The sequence below is a fragment of the Lepisosteus platostomus genome, chromosome 16 (genome assembly GCF_059453375.1).
Source record: "Lepisosteus platostomus isolate fLepPlt1 chromosome 16, fLepPlt1.hap1, whole genome shotgun sequence".
Taxonomy (NCBI): Eukaryota; Metazoa; Chordata; class Actinopteri; order Semionotiformes; family Lepisosteidae; genus Lepisosteus; species Lepisosteus platostomus.
Window position 1 is genome coordinate 14,480,733 of NC_142626.1, and position 18,082 is coordinate 14,498,814.

General features: G+C 38.4%; 1 protein-coding gene across 3 annotated transcripts in view; it reads right to left on the bottom strand.

The window, feature by feature from the left end:
* Positions 1–202: 202 nt before the first annotated feature.
* Positions 203–18,082, bottom strand: part of LOC148646936 (interferon-induced protein 44-like) — a 222,119-nt gene continuing 204,239 nt past the window's right edge. For all 3 annotated transcript variants that reach the window (XM_088608987.1, XM_088608985.1, XM_088608986.1), the window contains 3 exons: positions 11,147–11,318; positions 1,768–1,868; positions 203–570 (listed from right to left, as the gene is read on the bottom strand). In XM_088608987.1, coding sequence (XP_088465113.1) covers positions 391–570; positions 1,768–1,868; positions 11,147–11,318 — 453 coding nt within the window. In that variant the 3' untranslated portion in view covers positions 203–390. The remainder of the gene's footprint in view (positions 571–1,767; positions 1,869–11,146; positions 11,319–18,082) is intronic.

Genomic DNA, 18,082 nt, shown 5'->3' on the forward strand with positions numbered 1-18,082 from the left:
TGGGGCATTAGGACCCACATAGACTGCAGGAACAATGCTCTCTACTGGTCCCATTAACACCTCTTCCAGCAGCAGCCATAGCTTTCTGAGATCCAGGTACTGGCCAGGCCAGCTTCAGTGGGCTGCTTAATATAGTGATATACAGTATCTGCTACTTTATATTTTGCAATAAAGCAGAACCTAATAAAAGATTTAATTCGAATTATCATTAGGTGGTTTTTATTCTTCTTTTTTATTCATATTTTTATAAAGAGACATTTTAGCTTACATTGTCAAATTTCTAATCAATATACGAGAATATCAGAAAAACAAGAAACTAAATTGAATTAATTAAGCTGTTCAGATATGTCTCAGTGAAATGTTAAAATGTAATCCATAGTTATTAATATTTTACAACTTTCCCTTATTTTTCTTTTGAAACAAGTAGCCATTAGCAAATCTGAGTATCTGCAGCAGTGCTGTCAGGGCCAGGACATCAATGTCATCATTCAGGCTGGTATTCTTACTGTAGTTCTCCACAGGAACAATGCAGTTTATAGGAATGCCCAATATCTGATGAAACTTCTCTATCTAAAATATAAAGACAGGGTAGATTAATGCAAAATAAATATAATGTCCAAGTCAAAGGAATTTCACTTTATTTTAAACATTATCAAGACTAATGGCCTGTCTAATGATAATGTGAATAAAACCACACACATTAAAATCATGAAAATGTGAAAGAAATAACACATATCTATATTTTCTTTTTTATCTGTTTCCTGTCTTAGTGAATGACAGATATGCAGATCTCTTGATATGCAGGGTGATTAGTAAGTTCCGTGAAGTTGCCCCACCCTACAAACAGCAAAAATGATAAAACCCATCTCATTCGTTAATACTGCGTTTGTGCCGGTTTGTGCCGTTGAAAGTAACGTTTGTGCTGTTTTCTTTCCCAAGACATAGCGCCTTGTTTTTCAGGGGATCACGTGACCATGCATGGTGACCTTGACCTCCAGTGACTCTGTCTGCCAAGTTCCAGCACTCTGTTACTGGTGCAAGAGTAACAATTCTGCAATGTTGTTTCTCTGTTTGCCAGGGTGGGGGGTGGTGGTGGAGTTTGCATTTAATACCAGTATCTTCTGTGTGTTTGTGTGAACAGGAAAATTAAAGTTGTCATCAATATCATACCCTAATCAGAGGAGTTGCAGGTGTATCCTTTAAAAATGAACATTAGCAAACAATTGCATGTTCTTATCAAGAGTCTTTAAATAGCACATTTTAATACTTCATAGTGGTGTCCTTTTTAAAATCTGAAGAAGTAACCAGTTTTTCGCTGTCTCCTTCTTAATGAAACATGCGCACCAAGGGACGTGTAAAGATTCGACCCATCTGTCGAGCCACGTATTTAAAAAGGCTTGAATTTGCAACATTATGAACGACAAGACCACTGTTGTACTTTTTATGCAAAGCACATTCGTCAACGTGAAAAAGAACCAGGATGTGCCTCAATCAGTCTCAAAGGCCCGTTAGTCAACTCAGTCTGAATCTAACAAGAAGCCTTCACTTCAGAGCTCTTACTATCTCCTTCCAGCTAGAGTCTAGATGCAGACTGATTATGAAGCAAATCAGCAAAGTAATTTAAACTGATTACAATATTTCAATAAGGTACAAAACTTTTTATTTTTTTTAATATCTAGGCCAGGTTTTGCCTTCTCTCGACTCAAGTGTGACTTGAGAAGTTAATTATTTAATTTTAAAACCTACTGCAGCTGAATTTAAACTCACCTGTTCTTTGATGTATCTGCTCCTGTACACCTTCTTGAGATCTTTTCCTACCAATGGACAGCTTGCATCCACCTTAGTTAACAGCACAACCTGGGGAATATCTACATAAAAAAACACATTAGCTTTTTTCTCAAACCTTCCTTATGCAGAAGTTAAGATTTCAGAGGCAGGAAAATGGCAAAAGTGGAGGTATTATTGAATATTATTTCTGATTTTCTTCAAGGCAATTGGATTGTATACACTGTGTTCTGGTACTTCACGTATTTAATTTTAGATTATTTCTTGGATCAGTCTATCAGGTGTAGTGGATCATAACTTGGCTGTGTAAGGTAGGGCTATACTTGTCATGCAGTACTTGGAATTCATGGTACAAATATTTATCTTATTGGGACATTTGATACTTTTACACAATTTTATTTTGTTTGTCAGAAGTAGTGAAAGTTTTGTCAGTACCATTTAGATTGTATTGTGTTGTGTTTACTTTCATTATTTCACACTGATGGAGAAAGTTATCCGTCATTTATATTACAGGTATCAAGAGCATTGACAACAGTTTCTTTCACAATTTTATTTGACGATGTTTTAGATGTTGTAAATCTGTGTTTTACCAAGCAGTTTAATAGTGCTGAATGGAAGTTTCCATTTTATTGCAGCATTGATCAGGTATAGAATTATTTGGTGCATGTGTGTAAATGATAGATGCTATTTTTTTAATATTGTAAGACCAAATGTCTTCACCACTGCTTTATTTCTTTTCTTGGCTACAAAACTGTCCATGGATTACTACAATTATTTCAGGTTCTTAAATTCAGTTTAGGTTAATGACCACAGCAAAGTAATTTTAAAGCTTTCCTTTTAGACAGGACTCTTTGACTTTAACAGCGGTGATGACTATGAACAAGGTTCCTACCTCCAGGAGTGAGTAACCCCCGAGGGCTGCTGGTGGTGGTCTAGGTGGATTCTGAACTATTGCTATGCAGTCTGACCCAAAACTTTATTAATTCCTTTCATAATTACAGAACACATAAAGATCAGTCTTCTTTTGTTCAGATTGCATATATGAGTCAGATTTAATGATATTCAAAAATACTCTCAAATTGTAATGCCTTGATGAGCTCCAGTGCACCTGCACTAAATTCTATTACACATTCCTCATGTGGAAGGAGCTCATCAGGGCCATCGCAAATAAAGATCAGGATGGGTTTATGTGATTAGGGAAACCTCAATCCCCATTTAAGCCCGAAGGAGTCAGTCCTTGGGGCTCAGACATTGAGTCACAGTAGCTTGTGTAGCTGCTCCCTTTTCATAGGTTTTTCCAGGATTTCACCTCCCAGGACACTCCCTGAACTCTTCTAAAACCCTCCTTGATCTCCTCCCTTTTCATTTCTCCTTATGAATTCATTAATTATTAAATATACCCATCTAACTTCCACTGCTGAAACTATTCTGGCAATCATTAAATCGCCGTGCCCTAATTACCATCTACGGGAACGGACTAACACTACGGAAGCACATTGCACAAGGAAAAAAATTGCCCCTTTATGTCGTAATTACGAGATACATATTTCGTAATTACGACATAACAATGATTACGTCAATATATGTACAACCTGTTACATTGAGCACTGAACACATCTAGAAACTACTATGAACTTAGCTGGCACTTTTGGTTTAATGATTGTGTCAATGTCCAGTGCTGCAGAATTTGTACGGATTTACTTTCAACTAGGCTCTAGTCTGTCATGTTTTGGGTTCTTTCACATATACATCTTGAACACAGTTAAACATAACACAAGTAACACTAATAACACTAAGTCGGAATAATGAGATAAGCACTGTATCTCGTAATTATGACATAAGCTTCTCATTATAACGACATAAGGGGTGCGATTTTTTTTCCCTTGGTTGCAGCAATGTGCTTCCATAAAACACAAATTCTTTATTATGTTTAAACTGAAAAACTAGGTTTGAGAAAAATATACCAAGCGTCTTGCCCATGCTCTCCCATGTGCATGAAATAAAAACTTATTTTAACTTCTGAGATGGACTCCTGAAACAGAAATGGGGAAAAATGCAAGCTTGCAGATTGCTAAACCAGGTAAGCCCCACAATATTTGTGAAGAACTTTGTTTACTGTTGGCAAAGGAGCTGACATGTATTATGTGTGGAGGAAAAGCTGCTAAAAAGCTCGACCTGCTGCTCCTTTCGAATGACACAGTCACTTGTAGAATTATTGATATGGCAGATGATGTCAAAAGTACGCTTATAGAGCACGTTAAGATGAGCAGATACTTTTCACTGCAATTAGATGAGTCTGTAGATGCTGTTGATTTGGCCAATTTGCTCGTTTACATTAGATATGAGTTTGAGGGCATGTCCCATGAGGACTTTCTGTTTCGTAAGCCGCTACCAACAAAAACTACAGGAGAGCATATATTTCAGCTTCTGAATGAATTCATCAAAGAAAATGGCATTGACTGGAAAAAATGCGTCAGAGTTTGTACAGACGGTGCTAGAGTGATAACAGGCAGACACAGAGGTGTAGTTGCACAAATTAGAGAGGTTGCTCCAGATATGAAGTGGACACATTGCAGCATCCACCGCGAGGCCTTGGCAATTAAAAAATGCCTGAGGATTTAAAATCTGTTAGACTATGTTGTCAAAGTTGTGAATTGTATCAAGGCTCGACCAATGAATTCACATCTGCTTTGCTCAATTAAACAGTCTCGCCCCTCTCACTGAAATGGTAAGTTCTTAGTGCTAATTTTATTATATGTGTATGTGCGTGCTCTCATGTTGGTCATTGAGACTTTCTGTGGTTCCTACGAGAAGATGACTTGTAGGTGGTACTTGGATGCTTTGGTTTGATCAGGGGTGGTACTTGGTCCAAAAGTTTGAGAACCACTGGTCTACAGAGATCTGCATGGAGTACTGACATACAGAAGACGTGATGGATGGACTAAATACCTTTATTATTTTTTTCCTTTTTTAAGTGTATAATGTTAGCATGCCCAAGGGAGTTGGGCAGCCAGTTGACCTTGGTACCCTAGAGGTTTTTTTTCCCCTTACTAAGGAGTTTTTGGTTTCTATCCTCCGTTGTCTTCTGGCCTTTTCTGTTTTGTATTTACAACATGTATGGACACTTGTTTTGTTAAGCACCTTGGGGCAACTTTGTTGTTAAAGGTGCTATATAAAAATACATTTAATTGAATTGAATACTGTATCTTCTGTGATACTAGAGGTTTCCATTAAATACACTGTAGTTTCTACAAATGAATGCCTTAAACAACATTTATTGTTATTCAAACCCTAAAAATGTATACTTGTACTTGGGTATCAATCTTTTAAAGAACGATCATTTATTATTTAAATTGAATAGCCAGTTGCTGTTTTATGCCCAGTCAGATTAAATTTTATTGTCTGTTACTCAACTCAGTTTGCATGTACTCTCTATAATCTGGCACCTGCCTGTCAGATCTATACATCATGTGTCTTGTAATAAGCACTACAAGAGAACCAATCTGAGGGTGAGCTTGTCCCTCCTTAATGTGAGCATCTAGAGGTTACTGTTGAGCAATAAGACAAGGCAATTCCAGTGAGACTTTCCATGGCAGAGATAAGTGTTTGACAAAATGCAATTCATTGCTTGCAGTATATTATTCACAAGTAGCCAAATACAAGTTTTCTTTACTTATAATTTATTACTTATAAATATACTTTTTATTTTAAAAATGTAATTATTTGAGAAATATAATAATGTTTGCTTAAGTCCAATCAATTAGAAATACATAGAATACATGTTCAGAATTTGAATGCTACTCAAAATTATTTAGAAGGCTGTGTGTTCATTGAGTCCTTGAGTGTTTTTACAATGAGTCTAGGCTGTCAGCCAGTCTGAGAAGACATAGCTGTTGTGAATTGAGGGTTTTGTGAGCTACAGCTGTGGTGGTCCCTTTATACAGTATATGGCCTGTCTGACTTCACTAGAGAGACTTACAGATGCAGCCATTCAAAACAAGCAGGCGATACTGCATTATTTTGCAGTGCGTTTAATGCAGTGTACCGCAAGTTACCGTATTAATACAGTAATTTCTCACATAGTACCGCATGATACCGCAAGTAAAATAATAGTATCTGGAATTTCTGCAAGGTGGAGCTAATAAAGTTCAACCTCTCATGTTTGAGCTGTCGCCATCAAAGTCTTTACAAAATGTAATTACTGGTAGTAGGCTGGGCAAACGATTTTTAAATTTAAAAAAAAATAAATAAATAATGAGATATAATGATGTGTTCCTGCTTAACTTAGACATTGCACGACTTTAAAACATATAAAAACAGGTTTCGAGAGTTAAAAACCACTTTTTATGCACGAAAAATGGGTGATTTTTCTTCCTCGTGATCAGCTCAGAATCTTTGTGTACGCTGTAAGGTTTTTACTTCTTAATTAAACGTTTAAAATACACGAATTTCATAAAGACAACACACGTTTCGAAGAGAAAAAATCCCATTCTTTTCTCTTCCTGGTGTGTGAAACTGATCAGCAGGTCTTTTTTTCCCAATCAGAGGCTCTGAAAATAGCATACCGCCCACTGCGCTCCGTCAGAGAGGGGCGCGGTACCGAGAGAGGGAGGAGGCGCGGAGCGCAGCAGTACAGAACGAACGTTATACTGCCTGGAGCGCTTATGGCAGCGATCGCGTCTGCATTTATAACTTAGTTTTTAAAATTAATCAAGCAATATGAACCATCTCTTTTTACTTTTAAGTCACTTAATTATCATTAAGCACAGCTTTCTCACCACCTAGACTACTTTTTGATACCATCCTTAGACAAAGCAGAAACGTCTTGTTCTGTCTAATGACATTACAAGTGGAAAGATTACAGATTTTAATCGTCTTTAATTTTGTTACGTTATACATTTTAGAAACGTTTCATCCATACAAACACCACAAAACTATTCTCGATTGTATTTCTGAATGGTATGTTACACTTAGTTCACTGTTTTAAATACATCTAATTAAGAAAGTTAGGTGTTAGCATAAACTATTAGCAATCAATATTAAATTTAGCACTGTAATAATTTGTTGCACTTTCCCCCGCATCTTGTAAAAATATATTTTCATTGTTCAAATATACATTAAATCTGACTATCATATAATAAGTTAAATACAAAACTAAAGAAAAAATAGGGTTAAATATAATTCAAAATATTTTGCTAACAATGTTAACTGTTTATAAATAATAAATTGTATTAACTAAAGAGTAGGATGGCACAGTTGTTAGTATGCTTTTTGTTTTGTTTCTTTTTCATAAATACAACAGTAGTACCTGATGTCTCAGTGGCTTTCAAAATTAAATTTTGCATGCAAACCTGTGAACTAGAAAGATAACTAAGATATCCATCCATTTATAATGGTGGCAAAGTGGTTAGCATTGCTATCTTGGAGCACTGGGGTCCCAGGTCCCATCCTGTGTGTGTGGGGTTTGCATGTTCTCTCTGGGTTACATGTTTTTTCTCCATATGTGTGATATGACTCCCTCTTGCACTCCAAAACATACTGGTAAGTTAATTGGTTTATGGGAAAACTGGCCCTGGTGTGTGTGTTTGTGTCTGTCTGTCCTGTGATGGACTGGCGCTATGTCCAGGGTGTATTCTGCCTTGTGTCCGTTGCTTACTGGGATAGGCTCCAAATCCTCTGTACTGGATAAAGAGATTAGAAATGGATGGAAGTAAAGGCACTGTGTGGATTGAACTATACACAGTGTTAGAAACCCACTATGAAATGGCAGCATCTCACTGAGAATAAAATATTTTATAGTGCTGGCTTAAGTAAACAGCCTTTCCAACTCTCTTGCACATCAGTATCCATACTTAGTTATTTAAACAAATTGCCTCTAATTATAAACATCTTAATATGCTGGCTCTGTGGATCCGCATCAGCGATGTTTGCCCATTCCTTCAATTCATGTGCATCCAACACACAGTTCAATGCCAGCAACTACACAAAATCTAAAATACAATCCTCATTTCAGTATCTATGTAAACATACAGTCTGTTAACTTCATCATCTTCATCAAAAGTATGCCTAACCCCATTAGGAAGTGTTCTTGTTATCAGTGTATTCCTCAGCTATCCCAAAATTATCCTCTTACCAACATCTCTAGTTTTTTATCCTGCAATAACTCAGCCAACACTTAAATCTCGAAAAGCTGCTTGTGTTCATTTCTTTAAATCACAAATATCATGTGTAAATACTGTCCATATAATACTCTGCATTGTGGAATAATAGTTTATTTTAAAGGGAACTAGAGAAACTAAGAACTAGAGAAATCAAGAAAGGCTTTTTTTTCTAGAATTAATAAATGCACATCCTGTTCACTGGGGAAATTAAATCCACACTGAGCAATCTTCAATATGTTCAGAATATGACAGCGAGAATCCTATCAGGGATGCATTACACCTGTTTTCAAGTCCTTGCATTGGTTACCTATCAGGTTTCGAGTCAACTTCAAAATCCTCATCCTCATTCAGTACCTACAGTATATGGCTTATTATCTGTCTACTCCCCACCTTTGTCCGTCTGACTCTGGTCTTCTAGCTGTCCTCAAGAACATCTACATTCTGTGGGTGACAGGGTCTTCTCTAGCTGCACCCCAGAGCTCTCAATTTGTATTCCCAGTGATATCAGTCACGTACCCTGAGTGCATTTAAATCTAACCTCAGAACCTTTCTTTTCAGAAGTGTCTGTATCTGCTTCATTTTCTAATTTTGGTAGCACCTCTAACTGCTTGTCTTTCTTATATGTATTTACTTTGTAATCTGTAGTCCTTTTATCTGTTTTTATATCTACTGTATTGCTTTGAGATGCCACTTTTAAAGGTGATATATAAAATAAAGTTTTTTATTATTGTTATAGAGAAACATGATCAGTTTTCCCTGGTCCAGATACTGTAAAAAGATCTAAAGCATACTAGTTTGTCACTCTTCTCATTCCCTTTGCTAAATAACTTTTCATATTAATCTGATCAATCTAACTGCCTGTTTTCTGTGCTTTCTCTATCCTGCTAGATTTGCAATTATTCTGAACATTTTCTTCTTGAAATAACTAATTTCTAAATACCTTTTTTTCACTGTTAACATCTTGCAGCAAAGCTGCGACAAAATATACACTTAGCACAGTTCATCCTGCTACCAACATTGAATAACAAAATCTTAAGATTTCTATATTTATGTCTTTATTTAGTGGTTTCATTAGTGACAAAGGCTAAACTTTCTTGGAAAAATGTCTTTTATGTGTTGCAGAAAAAACTGACTTGCTTTAACAAAGTATGTTTACAAATCCTTTCACCTGGCAATCTACCTGAATGCCCAACTATCTGAGAAGCCCTCCATGAAACCATGGTTGTTATTAATTCATTTAGGGCTTATTGACAGAATTGCTGTTTTTTATGCATGCTAATTTTCTGATTCCTCACTCTGTTTCATGTTTATAGATAAGACTTTATTGATCGTGAAGGGAAATTGATGTACATGATGAACATGTTTGCATGTTCTTTTGTAACATACACCTTTTTGTGATTTTTTTTGTATATCTAAGCAAGTGTCTTCTCGCCTCCATAACTAAAATGCCAAATAGGAGTGGCTTAAGCGACATACACAGTCGTGTAACTGACAGTTTGAGGTAGCCTATCGTGTAAATTTCGCTTTGTTGCTGATAGGTTAAGCTTTCGAAACTCTGCCCCAAAGTCATGTGACTGATTTTTCGCCCTGTTTCGTTGGTTAAACGCAATGATCACAAGCACCACTATGGTAACTGGGATGTGTAGTTTTTAATTCCTTTTGAATTATAACTGTACGTACTGTCTTCGTATTTGGCCAGGGCTTTAAAGAGCCCTGGCCAAATACGCCAAAAATTTTCGGTGCCGTCGTCTCCGCTTTAAAGGTACCCCCGTCGCGGAAGAATTCGATCTCGGGACGTTTGCCCAGCGTACTGGTAGTATTTATAATGAATGACCTTAGACAAGCTGTAAACTCAAAATATTGCCCTGGTCCACATTCTTTTTTTCATTGACCGTCTTTGTAAAAGTAACACCACAGCATTTCGTTGATCCAATCACGCATGTTTCTTAGTAGCTGAGCATAAAAAGAATAGGAGCAAAACACGTGTGAAGGCCATAAACGATAATTTTGGAACAAACATACAGTATTACAGTATATGGCTGGTCTCGGTACTTTAAAGAAAAAATACACACCAGTATTCCACTTCTCCCTTAACATTTTAAGCATCGAAGTCTTTAACTAACATGTGAAATAACTTGTGTATAAAAAGTGGTAGTTTTAAGCTTTTCTGCAAATACGCTCGATACCGGAGCAAACAAGCATACTTTTGGAATTTGATTAATAGGGAATATAATATGGAATCTAATAATAGCATATCTAAAGAAATTAATAACAATATAATTATATTCATGTACTACAACACAATAGTGTCTGTTGAGAAAACATCAACTTTATTAAAAGTCCAACGAAAGTATTAATGGTTTTTAATCACCGTTGCAGGAAGTTAAAAAACACTTGAATTACTTATCCAGTCACTCGAAAAAAAAAATGTGGAGAAAAAAAAACACATTGCCCGACGTTAGAAAGCATCTTCCATTACATTGCTTGAAAAATAATTTTATTTCAAGAGACTGGATAAGTAATTCAAGTGTTTTTTAACTTCCTGAAAAACGAGTAATAATTTAACAATATATGTAACACGTGTAATCAAGGGCCGCCTATATGTGTGGCATTTGGTTAGACTGGACAGCAAGAGATTCAGTGAATGTCTTTCTGCCTAGATGGATGAGAGGTGAAGAGCTAATCTTGCTCTTGTCTGACAACGAACCAGAACAAAATCCAGAGAGCAGGGAGTGTGGCCAGAAGAACCCTGGCTGTGTTTCAGAAGAGTGATGTTGGGTGTGTCTGCACTGCAGGGACAGAGAAGGACCCTGGCAGATGGGGTACACTGGGAGAACTCTTAGTGTGCAGAGTCAATGAATGAAAAAAAGAGAGACAGGGAACAGCAGTAAGTGGAGAAAAGATCATGTACAGATGGGTCAAATTAGTTCACCCAGTGGTGTGGGGTCTGATATGTCCTCAATGGATTGTAGCATAGATTTCAAATATTTTAAATAAATATTAATCAGTATATCACAATTTTAGAAACATTTGAACAAAATAAGTAGTGTATAGTACTTTGTGGTGTGCCTGAATGCTCCAGGCTCACTGGTAGATTGTAACTATTTACTGTATGATTTTTCTTTATTAATTTTAAACATATTATATATTATTTTTAAACATTAAACATTTCATAGCCTCTTACATGATAAATTCCTTACCAATGTCAGAGATGTTTGATCTAATTTGTTTCAGAAACTTCAGAACATGATCATCCATAATGCTCGCTTGATCTGCTGCCACAACGTAGACAAGACAGTGGGCCACATCATTCACAGTGGGATTCTTGTTGAAATATAGGGAGTCATCACTGAGAGGGTTTTTTGGATCGAACTGGTGGAGAGAAATGTAATGAGCAATGTACAAGTGTTTAATAGCACTCTTAATACCTTATTTTTCTTTTAATTCTCTTGAGACCTTAGCTCCTCCTATAACCTGAACCATCTCCTGTACTCTGTCACATGGTATACTGGCCATTTACACATGAAGGCAGTCTCCTGCAAACTAGAACAGAGGTATTTCTGGTATAAATGTGCATCTTCAGTCTTGTAGGAGCACTTGATTAAATCACAAGGTTGTAGTGGAGCCTGCTGCTTCTTCTGGATCTGGGACCTCTGGATCGAGCTACTTCTCCTATATCATTGAGAAGAACCTTAACAATCCTAGATACCTGTTCATCATCAATAGACTGTTCAAGTCAAACCTACCTACTACATTACCTGCTTCGTCCCAACTTTGTAACACTTTCTTAGACAATTTTTTAGTCACAAGATTGAGAACATCTGGCATCAAAGGGGGTCCACCAGCGTTATACTGCTCCACCTCCGTCCTGCATGACTGTTGTTGCTGGTTCTCCCCTTTCTAGTTTTCACCCTATATCTAACTTCTTTCTCTGGCTAAAGTGTGTTGCTGTTACTATTCAGTTATGGATCTTATTGCAAATAACCTCTTCATCACCTTCCAGTTTGTTTTCAGACAATAACACAGCACAGGAAATACCCCTGTCAACCCTTGTTACTGAAGGGCTCTGTACTGCTCCCCCCACTATTCTGAATGTTCCCAACTGGTCAGTTATTAACATCACATGATTGTGATTGGAATGATAATTTCTATTCAGATGATACTCAAATCTAAGTCCATACTAAACCTCACACTGACGTAGTTGTGTCTGTACAGCTGTTTTGTTCTTACCTGGATTCCTATCATTACTAATGTCTATTGACATGGGGGGCCCTGGGCCCTGCATGGTAGTGGTACAGGGCTGTTGGTCATCAGCACCTGGGATGAAGAAGGCATCACACCAGAAACATTCTGTTTCTTGTCTTTTCTGCATGGAATAAATGTTTCCTTATTCCTTTGCTGCCTACGCATGCTGACGAAGCTACAAATTTTAATTATTATAATATTGATATTGCTGATAAGTAAGACCAGATTGCTGGATCTATCAGGGAGAAAGGAGAAGGCTATGCATGGTGTTGACTGCAATAAAAAATGCTTCCTCCTGAATCTCACAGAAATCTCTTTAAATCACTCTTTAATGCTTTGAAAAAAACAACTATATGACTCACATTGTTATATCTTGTGGTTTCTGCATAGATAATTATATACATGATCAAGAGATTTCTACTGGCATAAGCAAAGACTGTATGTCACTTTGCATCCCTGTAATTTGTTAGAAGCATGCCACTCTTAGTGCTTATACACAAACTCTTAAATCAAAGAATGAGGAATGTTGGGTGAAGCTGTCCTCCAAGTCCCAGAAAACAACAAGATCCTTCTACTTCAAAGCAAGAGTAGAGAGCAATACTGACAGTTAGAATGGGGTTGCCACCCCCCTAGTGCTTATGAACAAACTCAAAGAATGAAGAATGTTGGCTGCAAGAGTAGAGAACAATGGAATTGGTTCCTTTGGAAACCACAGCATAGAATATGCAAATGAAAAATGGATTGAAGTTGCTAAGTCTCTGCACTGAGCATAGAGTAATGAAGAAAGATACAAGAAGTGAAGAAGGGGTTAACAGTCCTTTCTGCGTGAGGACTGGACTTCTAAGCAACAGGCTAGAGTTATGGCAGGAAAGGGGGATAACTGATAAGGATTACAGATGCCAGCTAGGAAACCCCCCAGGGAAGGAAACCTAACACTGACCATTAAGAGTGACCAAAGTCTGTGAACTGGCCAAACACAGTGACCTCCCCCCATTACCATAGTAATGAGCTATGTCAGAAGCGGCAGAAAAGGGCTATATAAACTGGAAGTTTTGTATTGGCACTTTGAACAATACTTGGGTTTTATTGTTCCTTGCATGCAATAAAACTCATCTGTTTAACTTCATCTCGGGATCCAGAACTTATTTGTCTGTTACAATAGTTTTTGGCATCATGACCAGGATTCTCCAGAAGGCGCAGAGCTTCCCATTGACAGGAGAGAAGCTCAGTGCACATTTCTAAGAGGTAAGGACTCCTCTTATTAAAAGTCATAACTCTCTTGTCTGACCGATTGGGAAGTCTCTGCTGCCTGCGAGGATCGCCTGAGATGGAGTAAACGTGAGTTTCTGGATACCTCTGGCCCGGGGAAGACACTGGTATATGTAATGGGTGGTTGGCTGTAAGCCCAAAATTTGGTCTAGCAGGCAACGAGCCGTAGTATTGTGCACAGGCGTTCGAAAATGGTGTATGCCTTAATTGCACATGGAGTTTTTTGAAGGGGTTTGGACCCTTACCGCAAGGCTCAGAACTGGTTTGGCCTTAATTGCGCACAGGAGTTCTGAAGCTTGAATGGTGCCTTAAGTAGGCACGTAATCCAGAACTGGTTTGGCCTTAATTGTGCACAGGAGTTCTGAGGTTCAGAACTGGTTTGGCCTTAATTGCACACAGGAGTTCTGAAGCTTGAGTGGTGCTTTAATTGCACGTATAATTCAGGACTGGTTTGGCCTTAATTGCGCACGGGGTCCTGAGATTAGCTATGCCTTGATTGTGCACGGATTGGCGTGGTTTTTTGTTTTAAAGGGAAGAGGAGAGACGTAGATGATATATATTTGTTTTTATGTGTTTTCCTTGTTTGTGAACTGAAATGGAAATCTAATAAGTAAATTGAGTCTTAAAATGTAGAGAGCTTTGCAAAAAATATATTGGTGCTTTTAGAAAATATATTTCAAGGATGTAATTGCTGTGCTACAGTAAGTGCAGAATTTTAGAAAACAGTGCGTCAACATAGTACACTGTTTAGGTTACTTTGGAAGACAATGTACCAAAACAATATATGCTGTCTGGGTCGTTAGAATTAGCCAAAAGTAACTGATAAGCTTTGAATAACAAATCTAGTGGTGCATCTTCTTTCATTTTATGATGTAACCCGTTTTGTCTTAAGGAAAGAGGAAGTTTAAGAAGGGCCAAAGTGCTGAGCTTTCTCTTACAGCGCAACATCTTCTAAAAACCCTGTACTCAGTGTAGCGGCGAGGCTTATTAATAAGGCAGAATTAAGTGTTTCTGAGCTTCCCAAATGAGGCCCCATTTCTCTGTTCATCTCTGTGGTGCAGCCACAGAGAGAATATTCCCAGGGTGATTTAGGGTTCCTTTGATAAAAGACAGCTCCCAAAGGGGGATGCACTTAGCTAAGCCTGGCTATCATGATCAATGGTCATCCATTGGCGCCTATCTGTCTAGGGAGTGCGAGTTGGACATCTGGATTGCATTCCTAAGTGTCAGGAGTAAGTGACTCATATCTCACCTTGATCAACCAATCAGGGACTGGTAGGGTCGAGTAACCCACGTGGGACTCTGATGCCCATGGAACTTTCAGCCAATCAATGAGCTGAAGTTCCTCCAGGTAAAAACAGGCAACACAGAGATTCAGATTCAGATTCAGATTCAACAAGATTCAGATTCAACAAGATTCAGAAGGGATTCTGGAGAGGATTCTGTGGACTGTTCTAAAGGGAATTCAAAGGAGAATTCCAGGGCAGGACGGCCCAGGAGCAGAAGGCTCCCAAGGGCAGGACACCCTCGCAGCGCGCCTTCTGACCATCCTGAGACTCAGCCCGGACAACCACGGAACGGCCAGTGTGTCCGAGTGCCAGAACTTTCCTTTGTTCTAAGAGTCTAGAGTGGAGGTTGCCAGAGAGTAACCAGCAGCAGGCCTCGTGAACAGGTCGGAACTGTGGACAGCTGAATCACTATTCAGAACTAGCTCTTCATCATAAACGAACTGGTCCTCTTCCTGACTTGCTGGGACCCACAGTCATCTTTTCTCCTGTGCACAAACTTAACTAGCAGGCCAGTGAGCATCAGCAACACACCGTCGCAAGCCGCACAGCACAGCCTGGCACCGAGCCAGAGAGCGCGGATTGGACAGCAACAGCCTGCAACTGTTTCTTTGTGCCCGCAGGAGATCTGAATCCCCAGAGATTGGATGAGTATTCAACTTCAATGCATTACAGCTCGAGAATTCAATTGTTATCCCAACCAGTTGATATCAATTTAATTCCTAAGAGTTATGTACTTGTTTGAGTATCTAATGTAGAAGTTATAACTAAGTTCATTTACGAAACGGTCTTAAAGAATGATATACTGAACGTATGTCCTCTTGATATGTGTAACACTTCGTAACTGATTGAATATATATCTTTTGTATTCTGATAACCCTCTCGATAAGATCTGTTAGGTTTACATGCATATTCTATGTATTAATAAATGTATCCTCGTGTATTAGTACCTGTGTGTGTGCGTTGTTTGAGTTATGTCGCATGGTTGGACTCTAAAGCCATCAAAAGAATCAACTTTGTGATTTACTGCTACAATTAATAATTGTCTCAGTAAATGCCCAAACCCTACAGAACTGGTGCCTTCAGAGAGCCACTACATTACATTTTGGCTATGGCAACGCTACATATTTGGCGTCCCTGAACGGCTATGAATCACTACATCAGGTAGGAACTCTCTTGTGGCTTCCTTGATAGTTATATTTCCATGACAGAACATACACATATGCACAACACTAACAAACACACCTCATAATAAAAGAGCAAAGCACTAGGTAGCAGGATTTAAAGGATGTTCATATCCGAGAATAGCTCCGACTGGAGCCCAATGCGTAAGTCCACTCCGGGGCAAAAGCAGCAATACTGGCGTTCTGGGGATGGTGAATTACGGATCCAGGAAGGGAGTCCTCGAGATCTTGTTTCTTGCCTGTGAACAGTGCGGTGTAAGTCCTCTCTAAAGACTCGGAGAGGCATTTAGATCTGGAGGTAACAGACTCCCTTAGCTGAATACGTGCAGAAATGCACAGGTTTTCCAAATAAAAGCATCCGCCTATGAGCTGTTACCTCACACACGACAAAGTAAATCTTTATAAAACGGACATGTGTGCTAACTGGGTGTTTGAGAAAGTAGTGGAAGTGTCCGGTTATGTATCGGACAAGTGTATGTTGACGGAAAAGGAGGAAAATATAGGAAGAAGCTGAGTTTGTCAGAGGGAGTTTTGGGCGAAGATGCCTGTAATAAAACGTATGAGTATCGGTATAAGCACAAGGATGTAGCTGAAGCCCTGGTGTGCGGCTGACACCAGTGGTGGCAGATAAATGAGATAAACGTGAAAGAGAAATCAGGATGTGATAAAAAAGAAAGTGTGTTTACAGGAGAAAAAAACGAAAGAAAGAAATAAAAGAAAAGATACTATACTCGCTACAAAGAAGAGTTTGAACAAAAGCAAAAAGAGGCTGTCCAGGAGGATCGAAACCTGAAAAAGTGCTACAGACTGTCAGACGTTGTTTGGTCTTAGCAGGACTAAAAAAAAAAAAATAGACGGATAGTGGAATAATTGATGTCGAGTTAATGAGAAGTTACGCTGTTAAAAAAAAAGAGATGTATGTAGAAATTAAATAAAATACAGTGCGTTGTAGCACAAAGAGAAAAAATATATTCTTGATGTGTATGTGTCTTATGAATTTGTGTGCCGGCATCTACGTACGTGTGTGTGTGTTGTGGTGCCTCCGGGGGAGAGGTTTATGTAATAGAGACAAAAGTACTCACACCACACTTCTCTTTAATTTTGGAGTTTTTCTCCATTTCTCCAGTTCGTCCGTCTTCCAAGCCAATCCATGATCCAGTCTGAGTTCCAAAGTCCGTAAAGTTCCACAAATCCGCGCCGTATCCAAATCACAAACCGTAAACTGTAATCCTTTATTTTCTTCCATTTTCCATTATCCTTAAATCTGTACCAACACCAACCGAATACTACTATCTCCTCCAAAAACGCATTCACCTACTGGCTTCCGCGCTGGCTCACTGTTTCCAGGGCATATATATTTTGTTTCCTGATGAGACACACCTGTGTCTCGTTGTTTTCCGGACTAAGCCCTTTCCATCTGGTCTAAGTCGAGTATATTGAGCAGATCGAAATTTACCCTGTGGTCAGCAAGATGTATGCAGATAAAGAACAAAACTAAGAGAAGAGTCAAAGACTTCTATTGGGAAATTTGTAATGAACTTAAGAGGAGGATAAAGATGGATATTCAAAGATGGAAGTAGCACGGTGCAAAGGATAAGTGGAAGGGGTTGATGGTTTTAGTGACTAACGAGAGTTAAAAATGTGTAAATTTGGTTATTTTTGTATATAGTAGAATGATTGTATTGTGATTTATACTTTTATAAATAAAAAAAAAATATTGAGCAGATCGGATTCCTAAGGCTGAAATTTTGCCCCAGCATTATGTTCATGCCAAGAGATGGCTAATGAAACACCCAGAGGGAAAGGAGGTGTCAGTATGTTGTCAACACAAAGCTCTATACAATCTCGTAAACGTAAAATCAGATTGTGCAGTGTTGGGGAAGAATAAGGAGCACTGGAAAAGGACTCAACCAAAGGGCTTAGATAATCATTTGAAAGATCTTAACTGGTTATGTGTGTGGAACAGACTACCATTGAAGCAGACAATGTACAAGCATAAGCTAACTAAGGTTAAGACCTGTCCGTATGTGAGTTGTGAGAAGGATGAATCTGTTAAACATGTGTTTTGGGATTGTGTGACTGCGAGACGAGTGTGGCGTGAATGTGGACCTTTACTGACTGGGGTCCAGTCTGGGTTCATGTTGTCATATGA